The 21,717-nt window shown below is 40.1% G+C and overlaps 1 protein-coding gene across 3 annotated transcripts in view; it reads right to left on the reverse strand.

Moving 5' to 3' along the window:
- AGAP1 (ArfGAP with GTPase domain, ankyrin repeat and PH domain 1) overlaps positions 1–21,717 on the reverse strand; it is a 696,795-nt gene that overhangs the window by 288,064 nt on the left and 387,014 nt on the right. The window contains exon 10 of one of the 3 annotated variants that reach the window (XM_077830627.1): positions 14,921–15,039. The exons of the other annotated variants lie outside the window; for them this stretch is intronic. Coding sequence (XP_077686753.1) covers positions 14,971–15,039 — 69 coding nt within the window. The 3' untranslated portion in view covers positions 14,921–14,970. Of the gene's footprint in view, positions 1–14,920; positions 15,040–21,717 lie in introns of those variants that run through there. 3 annotated transcript variants of the gene reach the window in all.

Genomic DNA, 21,717 nt, shown 5'->3' on the forward strand with positions numbered 1-21,717 from the left:
TATTTTAGCAGTATTTTAAAATAACCTGGAGATTAAATATTTTATATTTGGAAATCTCTCTCCTTCCTCAATGCTGCATTAATACGGTCGAAAAACCCACCTGTAGTGATTTTGCTCAAAAAATTCTAGTGGATTTGTTAGGCATGATTTCAGTTTTGTGAATCCATGCTCCCAATCTTCATTGAAATGACACTGTCAAATTGAAACTGTTTTTATTAAAAAATAAATATTGTTACTGTTGCAAGACTTCAGATTATTAAAACTGAAATAACTGAAAAATCAATATTACTTTTAACCATTAACAAAGAATATTTGCTTTTTGACTTGGATAATGAAATCCAGATTAGCCAGTTTCATTGCAATTTTAGGCTACCATGCACTAGTGAAATACTGCAATGGTAGGGTTGCAAACACTGCATGAGAAAGGTGAAATCCAAGACACTGTTCATCAAGCTATTTCTATCAATCTAAAACTTTGTAATACTTGTTTTTTATAAAATCTAAATGTTTGTCATTAAATCATTGCTCCATGAGCATTGCCTCTGCAGATTCAGTTCTGGATCGTTTTCCCTTTTGTAGAGTACATATTCAGAAGTGAAGTTTTCTGTATTCTCTCTATATTCCAGTCACTTCCCATTTGGTTTACCAGGGTCTCGATTTGGGGGCCTTCAGGATTTTCTACAAGGCTCACCTGTTTCCAGAGAAGGGGATGAAGACAGTCTGGCATTGGAAAGGTTTTCCAGAATTTAATTTTTAGGAGAATTATTTTATATATTTGCATCAAAGTTGATATTTTTAGTGTCTACTGTGCAGAGAGCACATGATACAGACAAATGAAAAATCAAAACCAAACAAAATAGAACAAGGAGTTCCTTATTATTTGCTTCATCTTTTAGAAATGTGAAGAGGAAACCTCTTGACTTGAACTTCATCAGCGTTCAGGTAAACTAATTTCTTGAGTATCTTTTCAGATGTGATGATCCTGAGTGTCTTTTCAGTGTTGTTTTTTTTCTTTCCACCTTTTGGAAACACGTCATCAACATCTGTTCAACATTTTTCATCGTGAACATGAAAGCAAACAACTTCATAAACTAACACCTCTTAAAATATAACCCTGGACATCTCCATGTCCTAGTCTCACTAACTTCTTGTGCCTTAAGTTGAAAAAAATGTTGTACAGTATTTTTGGCATATGTTTTTATTGTTCTACATGTAATTTTTTTCTATAACCTTCATCTGTGCTTTTTTAAATTCAGCTTTGCATATTCACCTCATTTTCTTGTTGTTCTCTTTCATTCCTAGTATCTTTCTTGATCACATTTTTAGCATTTAGCAATATACTTATCTTTGAATACTTTTCCTGTGTTATTTTACCATGTTCAGTTTGACCCATAATTCTACTATTCCCCTAAAATTTGAGTTACTGAGTTTCAGTGTACTTTTATTTTGGCCTCCCCAACTATTTAGATCTCATTTTACTTCTAAATTGAGAATGACTACTATGCCTCAGATACTCCATCACATTTCATTTTCTACACGATTGTTATACTGTAAAAAACAAAGTAGAAAAGGGTACAGTCCTGCACTATTTTTCTTAACTATATTGCTACGTTTATTTCCATCAGTCGGTGTGTCCTACATTGTCTAGGTAGCTGACATTTTTTATTTTTTGGTTCGATCACAGTTCTGTGCATCATGTTGCTCCTCCACATCACAAACCAGTTTTCGAAGTGCCCTCAGATTTACAAAGGAGATTTTGATGGAAAAGCACAGGGTTTTTTAGGGTTCTTTGACCTCAATATATATCACTAATTTAATACATTGAGAAGAATCTGTTCCTTTTCCTTGACCTTTAACAATGCAATAAAAGGTCCAGTAGTTAAGAGAAATCCCTTGCAAAGATAAAATATATTTCTCTTTAGTCTTTCAAGTCTCTCCAACCAGATTTTATTCTCTCTTTGACTACCAAAGTCTCTCCTTCCTAACATACATGGATCTCCATAATTTTCACTGCACTCCAGCAGTGTTCTGACCTCAGGTTAGTAAGTTCACCAATGGCTACAGAGAAGTTCATAGCCAGAATTCAAACTGGAAAGCTTTGTAAGTTGTTTGGGAGAAGTGACTTTTTAAGCTTCCAAAATATTAAGTGTTTTACCTCCACAGAAAACAAAGTATTAAGTGAAGGGCAGGCAGAGGAAGAGAGAGGCAAAGGGCTGGTCAAAACCAAGCAATTTTCCCCTGGAAGTTGAACTTGTAGACATTTAGTTACAAACTATGAACAGAACTATGGAGGCAAGTGCATGTGCAGTACCACCACCCCTCCCCACCACGCTGGCAATATTAGGTAGAAAAGACTACTTTTTCCATTCATCAATACAGAACTTATTCACCCAAAGTTTATCATCTCAGGTAATTTGATCAATACACTTCACCTTTATAGTACAGTTATCCCTGTGAGCAAAGCATTTTGCGTTTTATAGTGAGATGGTTATTATGAAGGCTATTCATAGGGAAATTCTCTGCAGTTAAAAGTTTTTCCAATTAACTACATTTACCAGCATTTAAGCCATAAAATGGTGGTTAAATTCCACAGTGTTTTGTCCAGCTGTGGCACTAGTAACTGCTTAGAAGTCACTTAGCACAGATTTGGTTTCAGAAACCAATACATTTTTAAAAATTGAAACTAAAGGTCAGTCTGCTAATAGACAGTGTAAGATCCATAGAATATCAGTTATAAATACACACAAAATGTACGAGTCAGAAGAAACACTTTGCAAAAACTTCGTAAAGAAGTTTTAAAGATTCCACAACATAGGACTGCTCCCCTCTAAAAACCTCTCTCACAATCATGCAATTTTAGCACTCTTCAATCACTCTTCCTTTTGTGAGTTTTCACATTTCTGTAAAGGGTCATAAATGTGTAATTTAGCTCAGCTATAAAATTCCATCCTTTACTCTTTTATTTTCCATTTTAAGTATGGAACGTGTTTATGAAATGGGAACACTAGGAAGAAGTCGCTCAATACTCTGGATTTTTCAATCTGTTTTTCATGCCAATGCGCATACACTAACATCTCACAAATAAGCTTAGGGCTACAGAACCTCAAACTGCCAGCACCATGCTGTTAATTTGAAATAATTAATACTTCGTCCCCCATTCAAAATCTTCAGCATATTTAAGTATTTGCAAAACTAAGGGACTGATAGCACATATGGAGACATGGAGTGGTGCAGGCAGATTTACTTTGGGTAAGCTTCCCCTCACAGCTCAGTCATGAATACCTTGATCTCTGTCACTGATCCTATCAAGCATTCTTTGCCAGCAGCAGTCCTAGGGGGTGGCTCGGATGGGGTGCTTGTTAGGATCTGTGAAAATCTTACGACTTTGAAATCCTGGGCACCTCTTCAAGAAAAACAACTGGCAATGATGCCAAATTAGGACAAACTAAGAAGCATCCACTGAGAACTATACATACAGAGAGCAATACAGTATTTTCACTAGTAATCAAAACAGCATTTGAACCCAGAATTTCAGCTTCAAGAGAATAGCATATCAGTAACAAGTTACTACCAAAAGAAAAACAGTTTATTAGAAATGTAAGCACAATAAGTACATTTGCAGGATAATTATTACCACCTAGTAAAGGAACTTCTTTAAAAAACTTGATTAAAAATAATGATTCCTTGTGAGAGATCTTCAGAACAAACTAGTTCACTGAAGTCACATCAGCACTTTTAATTGGCCCTTGTTGGCCAATAGAAGGAGACATTTGCAACTTTTCCCAGGAAATTATATTCTAAATCCTTCATGAGGTGGACCTTGTCCTTTGCGCAGGAAACTTGATAGCAGTCTTTAGTATTCACTGGCATAATTAGGACTGCAGTTAATTTCATTAAATTCTCTTGCTGCTAAATGAAGCAGATTATGAGACATCTTTTATTGCAAGGCGTGAAATTACAGCCTGTCAGCTGCCAATGGCAGAGTAAAACTAATGAATTACAGGGTAAATAACACCAGAATTAACCAGCCAATTTAACATAGCAAAGAACAAAGTCATTTTTACTTTGAGCTCTAACGAACAACACCAACAGGATACCTGCTTAGCTCAGATGAAAAGGGAAAGTGCTTCAAGGATCTTCAGGAAACTAAAAAACTAGGGCAAAGCTATAGTTACCATTGGTTAAATGCCTTAAAGCATAAATCTAACAACACTATGATAGAGTATACTTCTAATCTGAAGATCATGGAAAGTAGTACACACCTACAGGTCACTATTAAAATATTTAGAATGTTCTCTTTGCACGTACCTAATGTTACTGTAGCATTTCTTAAACCTGGCATAGGCAATACACTGAACATTAGGAAATAAATTAATTGTAAATATTTTAAACTTGTTTAATGGTGACAATTGAAGGGGGCACACGCAAGCCTAAACAAAATACCAGTTAGCTAATAGTTGTTGAGAAATGCAACACCAGATGAATAATTTAAAATAAACTGAAATCTCCAGCTAACATTATACATACACTGAAACCCAACTTAGCCTGTCATTCATTAACACAAACTTACAAAGTGCATGTTTCTGTCAGAGCAACAACACAGCTATCTTTATTCTGCTCCTATAATGGTGTCAGCCTCCTCCCTTTCCTTTTTTGTTCCTTTTATACAGGGGGTATGTCTACCCTGCACTTAAACACCCGTGGCTGGCCGGCATCAGCTGACTTAGTCTTCTGGGACTCGGGTGACCATGAAAGGCTGTGAGGTCGTAAAATGCAGTGTAGGTGTTAGGGCTCAGGATGGAGCCAGGGCTCTGGGACCCTCCCCCTCATGTGTGGCTTGTAAAGTTTTAAAATGCCAGTGCGTTGGTACAGTAACAACTGCCACTGCCATCCTCCTAACTTTCTTTGATTATAATTTTAAGGGGGGTAACCAACCGGCAGCACATATATGTTGGTAGATATAACAGTGACGTGTTTACCAATATTTCTATAATTTGTACCATTATGCTAATGCTCAGATACCAGGGTGACAGGCACTTACAAAACTTGAACATACCTAGAAAACAGTCATTGTCACAAGATATAGAATCATAGAAGAGTTGGAAGGGACCTCAGGAGGTCATTTAGTCCAACCCCCTGCTCAAAGCAGGACCAATCCCCAATTAAATCATCCCAGCAAGGGCTTTATCAAGCCTGACCTTAAAAACCTCAAAGGAAGGAAATTCCACCACCTCCCTAGGTAACGCATTCCAGTGCTTCACTAAACAAAAATGATTAGGGGGCTGGAGCACATGACTCATGAGGAGAGGCTGAGGGAACTGGGATTGTTTAGTCTACGGAAGAGAAGAATGAGGGGGGATTTGATAGCTACTTTCAACTACCTGAAAGGGGGTTCCAAAGAGGATGGCTCTAGACTGTTCTCAGTGGTAGCAGATGACAGAACAAAGAGTAATGGTCTCAAGTTGCAGTGGGGGAGGTTTAGGTTGGATATTAGGAAAAACTTTTTCACTAGGAGGGTGGTGAAGCACTCGAATGGTGGTTCATCTCCACATTTCAGGCCTGAAGCCATCAGCACCTCAAGTACCATGGCCTTTTGGTGTCTATACGCTCCTCATTAATTTGTTATTCCTTTCAACAAAATTTAAAAAAAAACTGTCCTCCATTCTTTCCCTCCTCCTTTCTTTAACTGCACAAATGGACAAAAAAAATTTTTTTGTCTAGAAACCTTTAAAGCTTATTGTTTTTTCCCCTTCTCTCACTAATCTATTTCCCACTAAAGAGTGTTTTTCTGACAGCTGGGAAGGGAGAGGACACATCCATCCCATTTAGTAGTCCTTCCTGGCTGTTCTGGGGAGACCCACACTGGGGCTTCCCTGACCCCGATGTCTCCTGTTTTCTGGCCCTACCCAAAAGGCAAGACCATTTATATCTCGCTTCCTGTCGGTCACATGCTTACTCCCAGTCCTGTGCCCTGTGTATATAGCTCTCAATTTTAAAAAGCCCCAAACCTGTTAACAGGCACACTGAGATGCACCTTTCCGTCCTAGGCTCAGTGTCCTGTTGCAGTAATAATCACTAGAACTCTCAGAGGTCACTTGCAGAGATCACTTCTCACAATTAAAAATGTTTCTATGCTGATTTGTTAAAAAAGAATCCTGGGCAGTCTTTTTGGTGACGAGCCTACAAAGCAAGTCTGATTTTTACTATTAAGCTGTTGAGTTAAAAATGGTCAAAATAAGAAGTCAAGAAAAAACAACATGAAAGAAAACCCTATCACTTTCTCCATCTTATAACTTAAAGTCAGCTAGTGCCATTAACCTCAAACTTAAAATTAAATAAATGATCCTCTGAACAAAGATAACAGGAGCAATTTTGTGAAGGAGATTTTCCCAGAAAGTTAGAAGTGTTTAAAATTGGACTTATAAAATGGAAACCATTCAACAACCTCAATAGGGACAACTAGAATCTTTGTTCAACAGACCTGCAAAAGCTCAAAAGCCAGTTCTAATGGCAAGGAAACAGGAGTTCTGGTGAACTACCTTCTAGCATTGTAAAATGGACTCTGGTCTTCACAGCAGTGACCGTTGGTATCTTTCCATTAAAACTAATGGAAAAAAATTCAGCAAGACTTGGTTAGGTGAGCAGATGAAGAAATACAAAGAGTAAAAGGGACCATACACCTCTGCTATACATTATGTAGAAATAGACCTTGGTGAAAATATAGAAGGTAATGCCTTTATCAGCAGAACACTTTTCTAAACGTCTTAATTCATGTGGATTCTTCTCATAGTATCACGGGAGAAAATCCTGACTGATTTCAGGCAAACTGAACAGAAATAGATGCAAAATCACTGCATCTCAAAGAGATTTACAATTAACACTGCCTTTTCTCTTTCCAATATTACATTCTATTGTGACAAAGTTCCTCCTCTACCTCGGTGGGTCTTGCACTTATTGGCGGATTTGCTTGCCTTGGAGCTTCACAGCAGCCCTCAGTTTGGCCGTTGTCGTGATCCCACAGTCCAGGTCAACTTCTCTTGTGCCTGACCAGGAGTTGGGAGGTCTGGGGGGAACCTGGGCCCGCCCTCTACTCTGGGTTCCAGCCCAGGGCCCTGTGGAATGCAGGTGTCTAGAGTGCCTCCTGGAACAGCTGTAACTCCCTGGGCTACTTCCCCATGGCCTCCTCCCAACACCTTCCTTATCCTCACCATCGGACCTTCCTCCTGGTGTCTGATAATGCTTGTACACCTCAGTCCTCCAACAGTATGTGTTCTCACTCAGCTCCTAGCGCTGCTTGCTCCCAGCTCCTTACTCGCGCACCACAAACTGAAGTGAGCTACTTTTTAAACCCAGGTGCCCTGATTAGCTTGCCTTAATTGATTCTAGGAGCTTCTTGATTGGCTGCAGGTGTTCTAATCAGCCTGTCTTAATTATCTCCAGAAGGTTCCTGATTGTTCTGGAACCTTCGCTGTTACCTTACCCAGGGAAAAGGGACCTACTTAACCTGGGGCTAATATATCTGCCATCTGTTACTCTCCTGTAGCCATCTGGCCCGACCCTGTCACATTATGTAGACAAAAAAAAAAAAAGTATCTGTATATAAAAAAAACAGCCAGGCCTTCTAAGGCAATGTACAAAACAAAGCCTAGAGTCTCAGATCCCATGTAACTAAACACATACTACCAGAGACAAGAGCTGCAATAGGTGGTTGATTGGCAAGCCAACTGGATAGAAAAACATTTTTATTGATGAGCTCTTTAATTCATGAAATGTTACTCATTTTCATATACATCTGATTTATTTTAGAAAGTGCCTGTAGTTAGAGAAATCACAAGGATGCCAGATCAAAGCGTTGGTAACAAAGGGATCTCACAAAACTGGGTGACTGGGCAACTGGGAAACAAGATGGCAGATGAAATTCAGTACTGATAAATGCAAATTAATGCGCACAGGAAAAAAATAATCCAAATTATGCATTGAAAATGATGGGACCCAAATTAGCTGTTACCATTCAAGAAAGAGATCTTAGAGCCATCATAGATAATTCCCTGAAAACATCCTCTCAATGTGCAGCAGCTGTCAAACCATTAGGAAAGGGATAGATAAGACAGAGAGTATCATAATGCCATTATACAAATCCATAGTATGCCCACACCTTGAATACTGCATGCAGTTCTGGTCATCCCATCTCAAAAAAGATATACTAGAACTGGAAAAAGTACAGAGAATGGCAAAACCATGACAGCATGGAACAGCTTCCATATGAGAAGTTAAAAAGATTTGGACTGTTCGTCTTGTAAAACAAATTAGTAAGGGGACCGGGGGGCAGGGGGGGATATGACAGAGGTGTATAAAATCTGGAATGGTGCAAAAAAAGTGAATAGGAAGTGTTATTTACCCCTTAACACAACACATGAACCAGGGATCACCCAACAAATTAATAGGCAGCAGATTTAAAAAAAATATATAAGGAAGTCCTTCTTCACACAACACACAGTCAACGTGAGGAACTCCTTGTCAGAGGATGCTGTGAAGGCTAAAAGTATAAATACATTAAAAAAAGAATAAGGTAAGTTGGAGGATAGATTCATCCAGAACTAATAGCCAAGATGACCAGGGACACAGCCCCATGCTTCGGGTGTCCCTAAACCTCTGAGTGTCAGAAGCGTAGACTGGATGATGGGATGGATTACTCGATAAATTTCTCTATCCTGTTCAGTCCCTCTAAAGCATTGGCCACTGTCCACTGTCAGAAGACAGGATACTGGGCTAGATGGACCACTGATCTCACCTAGTATGACCATTCCTATGTACCACAGTGATCATGCATGCACAAATTCAACTTCTGCTAATCTAATACTAATGTACTATCATGACTGATGAGGAGGTGGCAGGGGTGTACCGTACAGAACCAAAGGACCAGATCCTTAGGACCAGTCATGGCAGTTCTTTGCCAACACATTGACTTCGATGTTTTGAATACATTTTCAGTAGATGCACAGCTTTCATCCTAATACTGGAAGATGTGTGTGTGACTAGTCCATTGGATATGACACTGAAAAGCTATGCCTCAATATTTCTGATTTTCCAGTACTTTTTCTTTGAAAATATTCTTAAGAGACAGTTTCTCATTAAAAGCATACCAACCCCACGTTTCCTTACTTTTATGCTTCTTAAATTCATGTCCTTGGAACTATTTTTCCAATCTGTCCACAATGAAATTCACAGACTCTGCTTGCATTCTGGGATTCCTAACACATACCTTTTGCTGGAGGATATAAACACTTATGTGTTTGGGCATGGAATGATGTTATAATTTTGGTTTATGTTTCCTAGATTAGTGGGTGCCTCTAATGCTTTTTTGTTCTTTGATTTTGTTGCACTGAATAAAGAGTTTGTATTTTTAATCTCTCATTTTATATAAGGAGACATTTTGTGTGCTTGATTTATCACGTGTATTTTGAGTCAAAGATCCTCATATCAGAGGCACCTTTTCTTATATCTGCAAATACATGTTAAACAAAACATAAAAATGGCAGCCTTTATCACTAGATGAACAGTTAATTTATACAAAACATTCCATTTCAGATTCTACATTCTGAACAATTTCTTTAAGAATTTTTTTTAAAACAAGGGTGGCTTTTTTTTGAGAATTTCATCAAAGCCCTGGATTCCATGTTTACACTACACTACTTTAATAAACTTTTTCTCTCCAACACTTATGGCAGTTTCTGAAATCAAAAGACTTCTCACAATTACATGTTTTTCTGAAATAATCACTCAGTACAGTAGCATATTAGGTGTTAATCTAGCTACTTGATTTGTAACTATTCTCCTGTCCTCTACCCAATCATTTAAATACTGTCATTCATAATAGGTGATATACTGTACTATAAACCAACTCATAATTGGACCTCTCAGTTCAACGTATTTTATTTTTGTGCTAAAGAATCACAGAAGTCAGAGAAGGAAATGAGCTATCTGATCTGTCTACAAATGCAGGATTCTTCTCTACAATACATTTTCTGTTTTTTTCTATCTACTTTTAGAAGCGTAAATGATTTGGCTTCTGTTGTTTCCCTACTGAGAATATTTCACAGCCTAACAGATACCGCATTAAGGAAGTTTTTCCTTAACATGCCTGAAGTTTTCATTCCATATTGTTAACCCACACTTATGTAGGTGTGCCTCAACATTTTATATATAAATAAAAAATGTTGAGGCATATATATATAATGTAAACTAGCTCTCCTCTTCCTCAGTGTTTGTACCCTTCAGATCCCCATATACTTACCACTGTCCCCAGCAGTAGCCTACTAAGCCAAACATCTTTAGCCCTTTTAATCTTTTAATGTGGGATGTGAATACAACAGATCATGTTGCCCCCCCATAGTGGTGGCCACAGTGTTTACTACTGCTGCCAGCTAGGAAAGGATCTTTTAACTAAAGAAGCCACAGAGGTCTGTTTTTGGAGCCAAAACCTTAGGTTCACTCTCATGCTGCACTCACTAGTTGCCAGTGAGCCTGTTTATTTAGCTTATGGATCCTCACAATACACTAATTTCTCTAGCTGCTATTCTTGTTTGAACTCCCTCAAATTTAACAGCACTGGTAATATGATGCCCAGAAATTAACTGAAATTTTACGTGTAGTAGAACCACAGCCACATACGTCCCCTTCTTTTGACAAGATGGGTTTTTGTATACAGCCCCAAACAACATGGACCTGTTTTGCACCCACCTCCCAGTTGCAAACTCAAGTCTATCTTGCTGACTACTGACACCTCTGCATCTCTTTGAGCAATACTGCTTTCCAGGTTTCTTCCTCCTATTTAGATATTCAGCCTTTTCCCCTAAAATTTCCCACAGCTTGGCTACCACCAATTTAGCAGCAATGGTGAATGCGCTATTCTAGACAGCTCAGCAACTTTTCACTAGTGCCATATAAAACTTCCCAGAGAAAATCTAGTTGACAAGGTGGTTGAGATGCTGGCAGCTACCAGTGCCTTGGCACAGTAGTGTTCTCTCAGCATTCCTACCATTAATGAAATTGCACTAGTGGGAGCAACGGTGAGAAACATCAAGACAATAAGCCTTAAGTGAGTACATGTGGTTAGGATTAGTGTTGCCTAAATATATTAGCTTGCTTTTTTACAAGTTGATCCTCATTTTATTTTTTATCACTGTTTCCAGACATTGTCCCTTTTTATAAATTTTTCCATCCCAACTGGTGTTCGGAGCTCTTCCTAATTTAGCAGAATGTGAATCCCATTAGTCTGTTTGCTCCATCTTTCAGATCATTGAGGAAAATGTTAACTAGAAAAAGACATAATATTAATCCCTGCTCTATCCAACTTGACAACTTACTTACACCAACTCCAATCCTGGTTTACCTTTTTATTACAATCTTGTAGACAGTTTTCAATCAACATAACTGTTTTTAGCCAAGCTAATTTGAATTAATTTTTCAATTACAATTTAGTGAAATAGTAGCAAATGCTTCAATAAAATCCAAATATTTAACATCTGTTGTGTTCCCTACATCCACTAACTTTGAAATTCTATCAAACAGCCATCAAGTGTGTCTGGCAAGATTTATTCTTTATAAACCACGCTGCCTATTACTCATAGCTTTGTTATGCTGTTCAGGATACAGTGTGTTCCTATTGTGTCTGTGCTGTTCTATTCCTTAAATCTAAAATTGAGTATAAAATTGATAAAATCCCAAGTATTTGCTACCGACCTCATTTTCTGGTCAGCTGTCAAGGAAGTGTGTTAATGCCATGCTATGAACATAATGGCCATGCTGGTCAGACACTGGTCCATCTAACTCAGCATCCTGTTTTCCAACAGCGGCCAGCACCAGATGCTTCAGAGGTAAGGAACAGAACAGGGCAATTTATTGAGTGATTCATCCCTTGTCATCCGTTCCGAACTTCTAGCAGTCAGTGGTTTAGGGACACCCAGAGCATGGGGTTTAGGGACACCCTGACTATTTTGGCTAAAAGCTATCTTCCATGAATGCATTCAATTTTGTTTTGAACCAAGGTATACTTTTGGCCTTCACAATATCCCCTGGCAACAAATTCCATAGGCTGACTGTGCATTGTGTGAAGAAGAATTTTCTTTAAACCTGCTGCCTATTAATTTCATTGGGTGACCCCTGATTCTTGTGCTATGTGAAGTGGGAAATAAAACTTCCCTATTCGCTTTCTCCATATCATTCCTGATTTTATAGAACTTTGTGATTACTCCCTCCCCCCAAGTCATCTCTTTTCTAAACTGAACAGTCCTGGTCTTTTTAATCTGTCCTTATATGGAAGCTGTTCCATACCTCATATCACTTCTGGTGTCCTTTGCGTGCCCTTTCCATTTTTAACATATGTTTGCTTTTTTTTTTTAGTTTGGGTGACCAGAACTGCACACAGTATTCAAGCTGTGGGTGTATCATGGATTTATTTAGTGGCATTATGATATTTTCTGTCTTATGATCTATGATCTTGTTATTCAAATAATATATACCGTATATACTCATTCATAAGTCGAATATTTTTGGTAAAAATGTGACGCATCAAAGAGCAGGGGTCAGCTTATAAACAGGTCTACACCAAAATGTGATGATTTTCACCTCTATGAAATCATTGAATTGAATATCTAATACATTGCCGTTTTGTTTACCTGGAGCATCTGCAGGCACGGAGCCCCTCAGTTCCCTGTGGCACGGTTCGCCGTTCCCAGGGGAGCTGCGGGAAGGAACAGCGAACCCTGGCCACTGGAAGCTGAGGGGCTCCGTGCCTGTGAACGCTCCAGGTAAATAAAACACCCTGACCTGCCAGCAGCTTACCCTGATGTGCCGGGAGCCAAAGTTTGCCAACCCCTGAAATATAGGATCACACAGTTTTTATTTTTTACTTATGAAAGGGTCACACAGTTTCTACTATTTTTACCTACCCATCTTGGGGGGGGTCAGCTTATAAATGAACGGGCTAATGAACGAGTATATACGGTATATCGTTAGAATGCTGGAGCCTTCATCTTCAGCTATCCTAAGTAGAATGGTCAGTATTTACAGCTTCATCTCTAACAAACTAACTTGTGTAAAATAACCTTTAAATTGCTTTCAAAAACTGCATTTCTGGATTCTTCCCTTTAAACTCTGAAGATTTATTTTAAGTGTCAACATCTGGCACATCTGCTAAGGAAGCTTTATACATGTACTGCTAATTAGTGTAGTTGGAAATTTTTGGAGAATAAGGGTGAGAGGTTGCAAATTAATGCCAATTCTTTGTATAGACTAAGAACAGGCCAAAACCTTTACTTTTGTACCATAAAGAACAATATTTCAGTGGAAGAGATTTTAACTCTCACACCGCTACTCTTTTAGAAGACCTGCTACAAGGGAGTCATTCAGCACTGCATACACTGTGTGAATGTTTTTTCCAGGGTGACTAGCACTTCTTCCCCCTCCTTTAGCTTCTTTTAATATGCCATTGTTACTTGCACCCTGTACACTTCTCTCCTCACACATTATTCTGCTCCAATTTTATAGTGTGGTGTGCCCTCAAAGACTGGTTTTGATTATCTAGGATTGCCACAGAATTAAAGGTAGCAGAACATTTATGGAAATATTTGTAATGTCAAAAGTTTGCTTCATTCAAAAATCAGGCTAAAGGCTTTAAATGCTTGCTGTTCAGTTTACTCTTTTGATTGCTTTACCACTATGTAAATCAATTTGTTAATGTTCTTTACAAAATGCATGAGCCAGTTATACTGACAAACACACAAAGCTCATTCGTAATTAGCAGTTAATTAGTACGAAGGAACAGATGCTGTTAGAGTTTCAGCAGGCGAACAGGTTCTGTAAACAATGCTTATAAATCTAAATGAATTTATTAACCACAATGCAACTGTCAACATTTTGTTGGCAACCATACAAATATGGCGAATCCCCAAAACATCTTTACAACACATTAATAATCAGTGTGTCAACCAAACTCTATCAGGCAATTTGACTTGCTAACAGTCATCACCATTCTACTTAATCTTATATATGTCACTGATCTCCATTCTAATTCCCCACCTAGAGCACACGATGAAAAGATTCTGGCTCCCAGAATTTTAATGTATTATACATTCTCTCTCTCTGAAAAGATGTCCCCTGAAACCACAGAACTTTTGCAAGACACCATGGTGTATCTTGTACTGGTGGTTTGAATGAACTTCCACATACAGAGCCAATACGTGATACACAACTTCAAAACAAAGTCTCAATCCTGAGGAGTTTGCTATACTACATCCTTAATAACAATTATCTCTTAAAAAGGGAACACCACTATGAAGCCTCTACAGTCCTCAACAATTACCACCAATCACTATTTATAAATCTCACACACTCAATAAGCTAGTGAGTGATTCTATGGCTCTTTTTAATGATCTGGGTACATACAGATGGCTGAAATAAAGAGAATACCCCTTGTAAGCATTTTCTAGGTGCAACATGGAGGAAACAATTCAAGAAATACCCTCTTATGGCTGTATTAGTCACTGACTTTTGGCTAGAAGATCAAACTCAGCCTTGGGGTCCCATGAGGACCACCTTTTTGACCTCATGCCTGTCAATGTCTGTATGTCACACTTCGAGATGCCACCATGATTTGTTACAACACTTTAGCACTGAAAAATCATGATTTCTTTGTCATATCATAGCTTCCTTTGTTGTGGTCTTCATTGCTTTCAATCACTCCCCCCTCTTCTTCTCCAAAACAATCTTACATCTTTTTTCATTGCATCCTCTGCCCCCTTTGATGGGGTGTGTTGACTTTGTCCTGTGTTGGAATGATGAATAAGATCATTCCTAAGCATGTGAAGGTCTCCCAAGTGGCTGCTCTCATTGGAGAGACTGTTTTATTCTTTTACTGCAGATTCGAGCTAGGGATAGTGCCTCATCAAGGGGATAACAAGCAGTCAGTTTTCAGGAAGCCAGTCTGGTAGCACCAGGAGTGGAGGGAGGGGACAACAGGCAGCCTCTGCTGGAATCTCCCTGAAAGCCAGAAAGAAACCCAGACTGTAGTAGCCCAAATCCTCAATACTCCAGAGGCTAAGTTATCTGCTTGTTTTCCCTTTGTTCTAAGAGGCATTTTTCAGTCTTGGAAAGCAAGTTAACCAACCCTGAGGAGCAGCAACTGTTTTATTAACCAGTGATTATTTTTAATATCACCCACGTTAACCCCCCATTTCTAGGTATGCATGTAGACCCTGACAGCATCCTCCTTATATTCTCCTTAATCTCCCCACATCTAGTCTCCATACTTCCAATGTCTCTCCCTTGACTCTGTAAGCGTTGCCTGATCTCATTAATATTCTACTCCCAAGCATAGCCCTGATTATTTCCCCTGGAAATCTGGTGATACATGTGAGCTATTCTCACACTTGCTTTACCAACCAAGAATCATTACCTACCAGTTGCAATTCAGTGATTCTTTCCTAGCTGCTTTAAACAAAAAGAAAAGTTTAAATTGTTAAATTTGGGAAAAGGAAAAAAGCTCAGTTTTACTGTTAGTCACAAGGCTATATGAGTTCTTATGACATTTACCTGAATTTTAAAATGTTTGACAGATACTAAGAAAACAGAATCATTCAGGGTTTTCCTCACACATTGTCAGATTCTTAGTGGTTTTGTTCTTCATTTTCCCCTTAAACAATATGATGCTATCCTTCAATGTATTTTCCAACATTGTATCATATTCACAATGGGAATAACATTTTCGAAAGGAAGCCCACACACTAAACCAGTTCAAAACTAACAAAACTCATTAAACAAGAAGCTGCTTTTTAAAGACAGCTGAAGTTGCTAACTTATACATACCTTCACCAACACAAACAGAAAACAGAGAAATGAACAGTTAACTTATCAGCAAGTCACCTCCAAGGAGAAATCTCAAACACAATGCAGGACCCTCACAGATTACATCATGACTTAAACTACCCACATCCCACACATAAGCATCACAGAGGCCACCATTTGGAGTCTTGAAAGATGTACATTGGGTGTTTGCCCATTTTTGCAAGTTACTAGCCCCATATCTGTGTTTCAGTTCGCTAATTGTTGCAAGCGGCAAGGGCCACATCTGGGTATGGAAATAGTAAGTTGGACCATGAATGTTCACGAAATTGGGGATTGGGGTGTGGGAGGGAGTGAGGGCTTCGGCTAGGGTGTGGGTTCTGGGGATGAGGGGTTGGAGGTGCAGGAGGGTGCAGGTTCCAGGTGGCACTTACCTGGCCAATGGGAGCTGCGGGTGCAGAGCCCCCTGGCTGCCCCTACACATAGAAGTGGAGGGGGGACATGCCGCTGCTTCCGGGAGCCACACGGAGCCCCCGCATACCTGGAGCGGGGCAAGCCCCTGACCCTGGACCCCACCCCCGGCTGGAGCTCGAGGGCAGAACTAAAATGTCTGAAGGGCCAGATGTGGCCCCCAGGCTGTAGTTTGCACACCCCTGCACTAGCCCCATATCTATATTTAATTAAGAAACCTTGATTGTAGTGAATAATAGTTTGGAGAAAATATTTTGTCAGTATCTTATAGTCAGTACTAATTGACGCTAATGGGCAGTAATAGGCACATTAGTCTTGACCAGGGGTGGGCAAACTTTTTGGCCCAAGGGCCACATCGGGGTTGCGAAACAGCATGGAGGGCTGGGTAGGGAAGGCTGTGCCTCCCCAAACAGCCTGACCCCCGCCCCCTGTCTGCCCCCTCCCACTTCCTGCCCCCAGACCGCCCCCACCCCTCAGAACCCCAGACCCATCCAACCCGCCCTGCTCCTTGTCCCCTGACTGCTCCTTCCCAGGACCCCCGCCCCTAACCAACCCCCCTGGTCCCTGTCCCCTGACTGCCCAACCCCCTATCCACAGCTCCACCCCCTGACAGGCCCCCTGGGACCCCCAACCCATCCACTCTGCCACTCCTTGTCCCCTGACTGCCCCCTCCCAGGACCCAACCCCCTATCCAACCCCCACTGCTTCTTGTCTCCTGACCACCCCCCCAAGAACCTCCACCCCATCCAACCGCCCCCCCCGGGGACCTCCTGCCCCTTATCCAAACCCCCGCTGCCCCCGCCCCCTTACCATGCCGCTCAGAGTGGCAGGACAGGTTATTGGAAAGCCTGGGAGGTGGGCAGGCGCAAGCCATGCTGCCCACGTGGCTGCAGGAGAGGGGGACAGCAGGGGAGGAGCTGGGGGCTAGCCTCCCCGACTAGGAGCTCAGGGGTCAGGAAGGATGGTCCCGCGGGCCAGATGTGGCCTGTGGGCCATAGTTTGCACACCTCTGATCTAGACCTTTGCTGGCTTTTAGAAGAAGAGATAAGGGCAGTCTGCAGTATGAGAGATAGAAAACACGTTTTCTAGGGCCTCTTAAACATGGCTATTAGCAGGAAGGCAAGTGTTTTCAGGTAGGTGTTGGTAGAAGTCTACCAGTAAATAAGCATTTACAACAGTTTTTCCAGGTTCTGGATTGTTCCCTCTGGATTGAATTCAAGGCAGGAGGGACCTCCAGGTCCTGGCGGTCATCCTCCTACGTCTGTGGTAGGGTGAACGAATCAAAATATTCAAAAAGAGTCCATGTGGAGGCAGACGGCTCACTTGAAGATACAGATTCACAGAAGAAAAGAAAACTGATGTTATCGCAGGCCATGAGGTATGCTGGCTAATCTGTGGGTTCATGATGGAAATGATTTAAATTAGCCTCGTAACCTGCTGACAGATCAGCTATCTGCTTGCCTTTTGCCAAATTCCCAGTGTGTCCGGTGCTGGTAGAAAAATGCAAATTCTATCTACACTGTGTCTGTTGAGTTTTTGGAATGGGGATGGACAGACCAGGGGAATGTGTATTCCTGTTTAGCTGTTCTAGCTGCCCAAACAGTTTCTTCACCTTAAACTCTCTTTTCCTTGAATTAGAATGAAATAGTCTTGCCATGCACTTCGGTCTTTAGAGACCCTTACAGAGCTGTCTAGAAAAGAGCTGTTGAGTTTAAGCTTCTCTCTAGGTAGCAGGAGAACAGGGGATACAGGAGAAGTGATATACGAAAACATTATCTACTGAGGGTAAATATACATCCATGCTGATGTCCACCGTCAGAGATACCTACAGTGTAAATGTGAGCACTGACTGCAATATTAACAGCATTGGCAGGTTTTAACAGATCTATACTGAGTGGAAATTGAGGACTGTGGCAACAAAGGTATGCCAGTAGGGATAATCAACCATCAGATATCCACCAATTCTGGAATGCTAACAGCACATTCCTCGGGGGGGACATAGGTCCCTGGCAAACTCAGGATTGGTCCAACACAGGTCAGTTGTGATGATTAAGTACCCTTCAATGATGATAAAGCTTGCCTTTAAAGCAGCAGTCTGAGTCAAGACGTATGAAACAGTGTTGTTTTGAAGAGGCATTATGGAGGCAACAAAGCTTACCTATTAGTATCCCTCAATTTCTAAACACATCTCATGCATATGCATCTCATGCATATGCGCACATTTCAGCAGTGTCTTTGACCCTCAACTTCTGTATAAGAGTGCAGCTCCCTTAGCCTGAGAGAACAAGTTGGAGAGATTGGTGCCAACTCAGTTCCCCTGCAGGTGCTGAGGTAGGTCTCCCAGAGTAAGGCCACAATGACGCTCTTTCTTAAAACCGTTTCAGGCTTTATGCTGGGTTGTTCTTTGAGTTATATAACTAAACCAGAATCCCAGAACAAGGGCAAATTTGGAACTAACACTGGTCTGTGTGCTCCGTTGAGATGGACTCTGCCCATTCACAATTCCAGTTCAGTACACACTCTGCAGAATGTTCAATGACAGGAGAATGGGAAAGACTTAAAAGTAGCAGGTCAGAAACTTGATGGTTGAATGCAGCCCTTTGCATGCAATCTATTTAAGATGACAACCAGAACAAAAGGTCCAAAATAGTCTTACAATTGTGTATCTCACAAAAACATTTACTTTTTCCATATTTGGCAGTTTTGCTGGGTTATTTCTTCTAAACTGAAGAAACAACCACAGAGCTATCTATATATCAAGTTCATAGTATTTGTTCCACTACTTAGCATCATAAAGAACTAACTTAAAGGAAGCTTCCTGTTGAACATGAGGAAAATTTCCATTAAAACCAAGAATATATTTTTGCATGGAATATATTTTTGCATGGGATATCAGTGCAAATACTTAGGAGTACTGGATTTCTTGATATTAAATGTGAAAACATTGTTAAGAACACACAAAAAATAGCCTTCACCCTCCAATTTAGCATTATTCTAAGCAGGTACACATTACTACAGTCACTCCTCTGATGTAAGGGCACAGTTGATCTAATTGGAAAAAATATTTTAAGTGTTCTGGGAATAGTCACTGTTAACTGAATGCAACAACAAAAAAGGGGGAAAAAAGAGCATGCAGACCCGAGGGAATTACCAAATCAATTAACAACTAATTCAGGAACTAATTTCTGTATTGCCTCTTAGCACAAAACTGTATCTTTAATTTCTCTTGCAATAAGCATCACCATGATAGTCCTAACATACACTGACGCTTTAAATGAGTTTACAAGTATCTCTTTTTGATTGGCTATATAATATTATTTCTTCACAGTTCAATGGAACTGTAGCCAAGTGCTCTGAAATATTTAATTATACTGGTAGCTACCAGTTAACAATTTACAGAACCACACTGAGTATGGAACATTTTTATAACTAGTAATCAACTAATTAAAAACATAGCAAATTGCGGGTACTATGATTATCAACAATTACAGAAGAATTACTTAGAAGATTTCAGCATTAAGAATATTTGGGAATGAAGGGTATTTGTATTTCTACAAGCATATTTTGGTATGCATCACTGTGTGCTGGGAAGGAATAAAGATTAGATGAAAGTGCTAATCAAGATGCTACACCTCAAATCAGTATTTCTATTTGTGTATCTCTATCTCTTTGTTAGCCACGTTATGACTGAGTTTTGGAAAGAGCTATTCACTACAGATATGAATTCTGAGCAAAGAACAATTTCTTAGATGCTTTCATGAAAAATGTTGGCTCAACTCCCACGCTTGTTAGGGCAACCTGTCCAACTTGACTGGTTCCTTCCTTTTGGGTTTATCAGATAGCTTCAGTCAGGTGCAACAGACACTGCTGAAATTCTCACTGACCACACCAGTTGTGAAGTGGTCAAAATCAGTGTGGAAGAGTGGTAGTCAACTTGGAGGCAGAACTGGCAGAGGTTAGATTTTTCTTATGAATAATTTCTGAGGCTGGGGCCAGGAAAAACAAGTGCATTCTTAGTTTAATTATTTATACGGATCAAGGCTCATAGAGGTGGGAGAGGAATTTGCAGCAGGAAGGAGAACAGGAGAAGTACAGTGGAAATAAGTAATATGGATAGTGGGAAACAAAGGAAGCGATGACAACTTTAGTATGTTATTGATGGCTCAAAAAACGTGCATACTAGAAGTGTGACACCAATGGACATCCACAGCAGTTACATTTCTTCAAGCAGGACTCAGTTTAGGAAGGGGCATGGGATTCTGCAGCACCAGATGAGTGGGAGATAAAGTTTTACTCGCCTGTGTTGTAAATTAAAAATAAATGAAAGGGCTCTGGGAAAATAACACCCTTACTATAACGTCAGTCCAGAACGTATTATTTTAGGGTCCCTCATGCTGGCATTCAAAATCAGCTGCCTGCGCAACTATATAAAACAGGCTAATCTAAAAAGAATTAGTAAATTCTGTTTAAGGAACATAAACTGACAGTTTAACATAATCCAAATCAAGTACTCTACGTTACACTGGTTATAACCGTTTTTACACACTCAAGGAAGGAGCTGTATGTATTCTCAAGTTAGTTCAGAGGTATGCATGACAGAAAGGAAATTTTCTGCTTTCTCGTAAAATTCAGCCATGTTGCAAAAAAAGTGTTCAGTAAAATGCATGTCATATCAATATTAAACAAACAATTACAAGCTAATGTCATTTAGAACTATAAAGACAGCTGCTACCTTCATCCTATTATCTCAGTCAGTGCACAGATAGGTTATTTAGAAAGGGAAGGAAGAAGGTCCTTATGGATCAGACTGACACAAAGATTAGGGTGCTATTATCTGCTCTGCCACAGATTTCCTGGGTGGCTTCACGCAAGTCACTAAGGCTATGTCTACACTAGAGATCCTACAAGGGTACAGCTACAACAGTGGAAGGAGTTTTTCCATTGCTCCAGTTAATCCACCTTTCCAAAAAGAGGTATCTTGATTGACAGAAGAATTTGTCTGTTGACCTAGTGGTGTCTACACTGGAGATTAGGTCAGTTTAACTACATTTCTCAGGGGGTGTGAAATGTAAAATTTTAAGTGTAGCCTGGGCCTTAATCTCTCTGTTCCTTGGTACCCCTCTATAAAATGGGAGTATTAACACCTCCCTACCTCTCTAGGCAGTTGAAAGGTCATATCATTAGTACTTGTCAATGGGTCAGATAATTAGCGAGGTGCACCAGAGAAAGCCTATGCAGTGTTGTTGTAGCCCTGTCAGTCTCACTTCATCCATTTTCTAAGTAAAGTAGAAAGCCTTGGGATCTCCACCAGCCTTAAGCTCCAGTCTGAAATTTGCGAGTTTGTCTTCCCTACAGTTGATGAATACAAGATGGCAAAATGGATTTGTTCTTCATAGACACTGCTCT

The sequence above is a fragment of the Eretmochelys imbricata genome, chromosome 11 (genome assembly GCF_965152235.1).
Source record: "Eretmochelys imbricata isolate rEreImb1 chromosome 11, rEreImb1.hap1, whole genome shotgun sequence".
Classification (NCBI taxonomy): domain Eukaryota; kingdom Metazoa; phylum Chordata; order Testudines; family Cheloniidae; genus Eretmochelys; species Eretmochelys imbricata.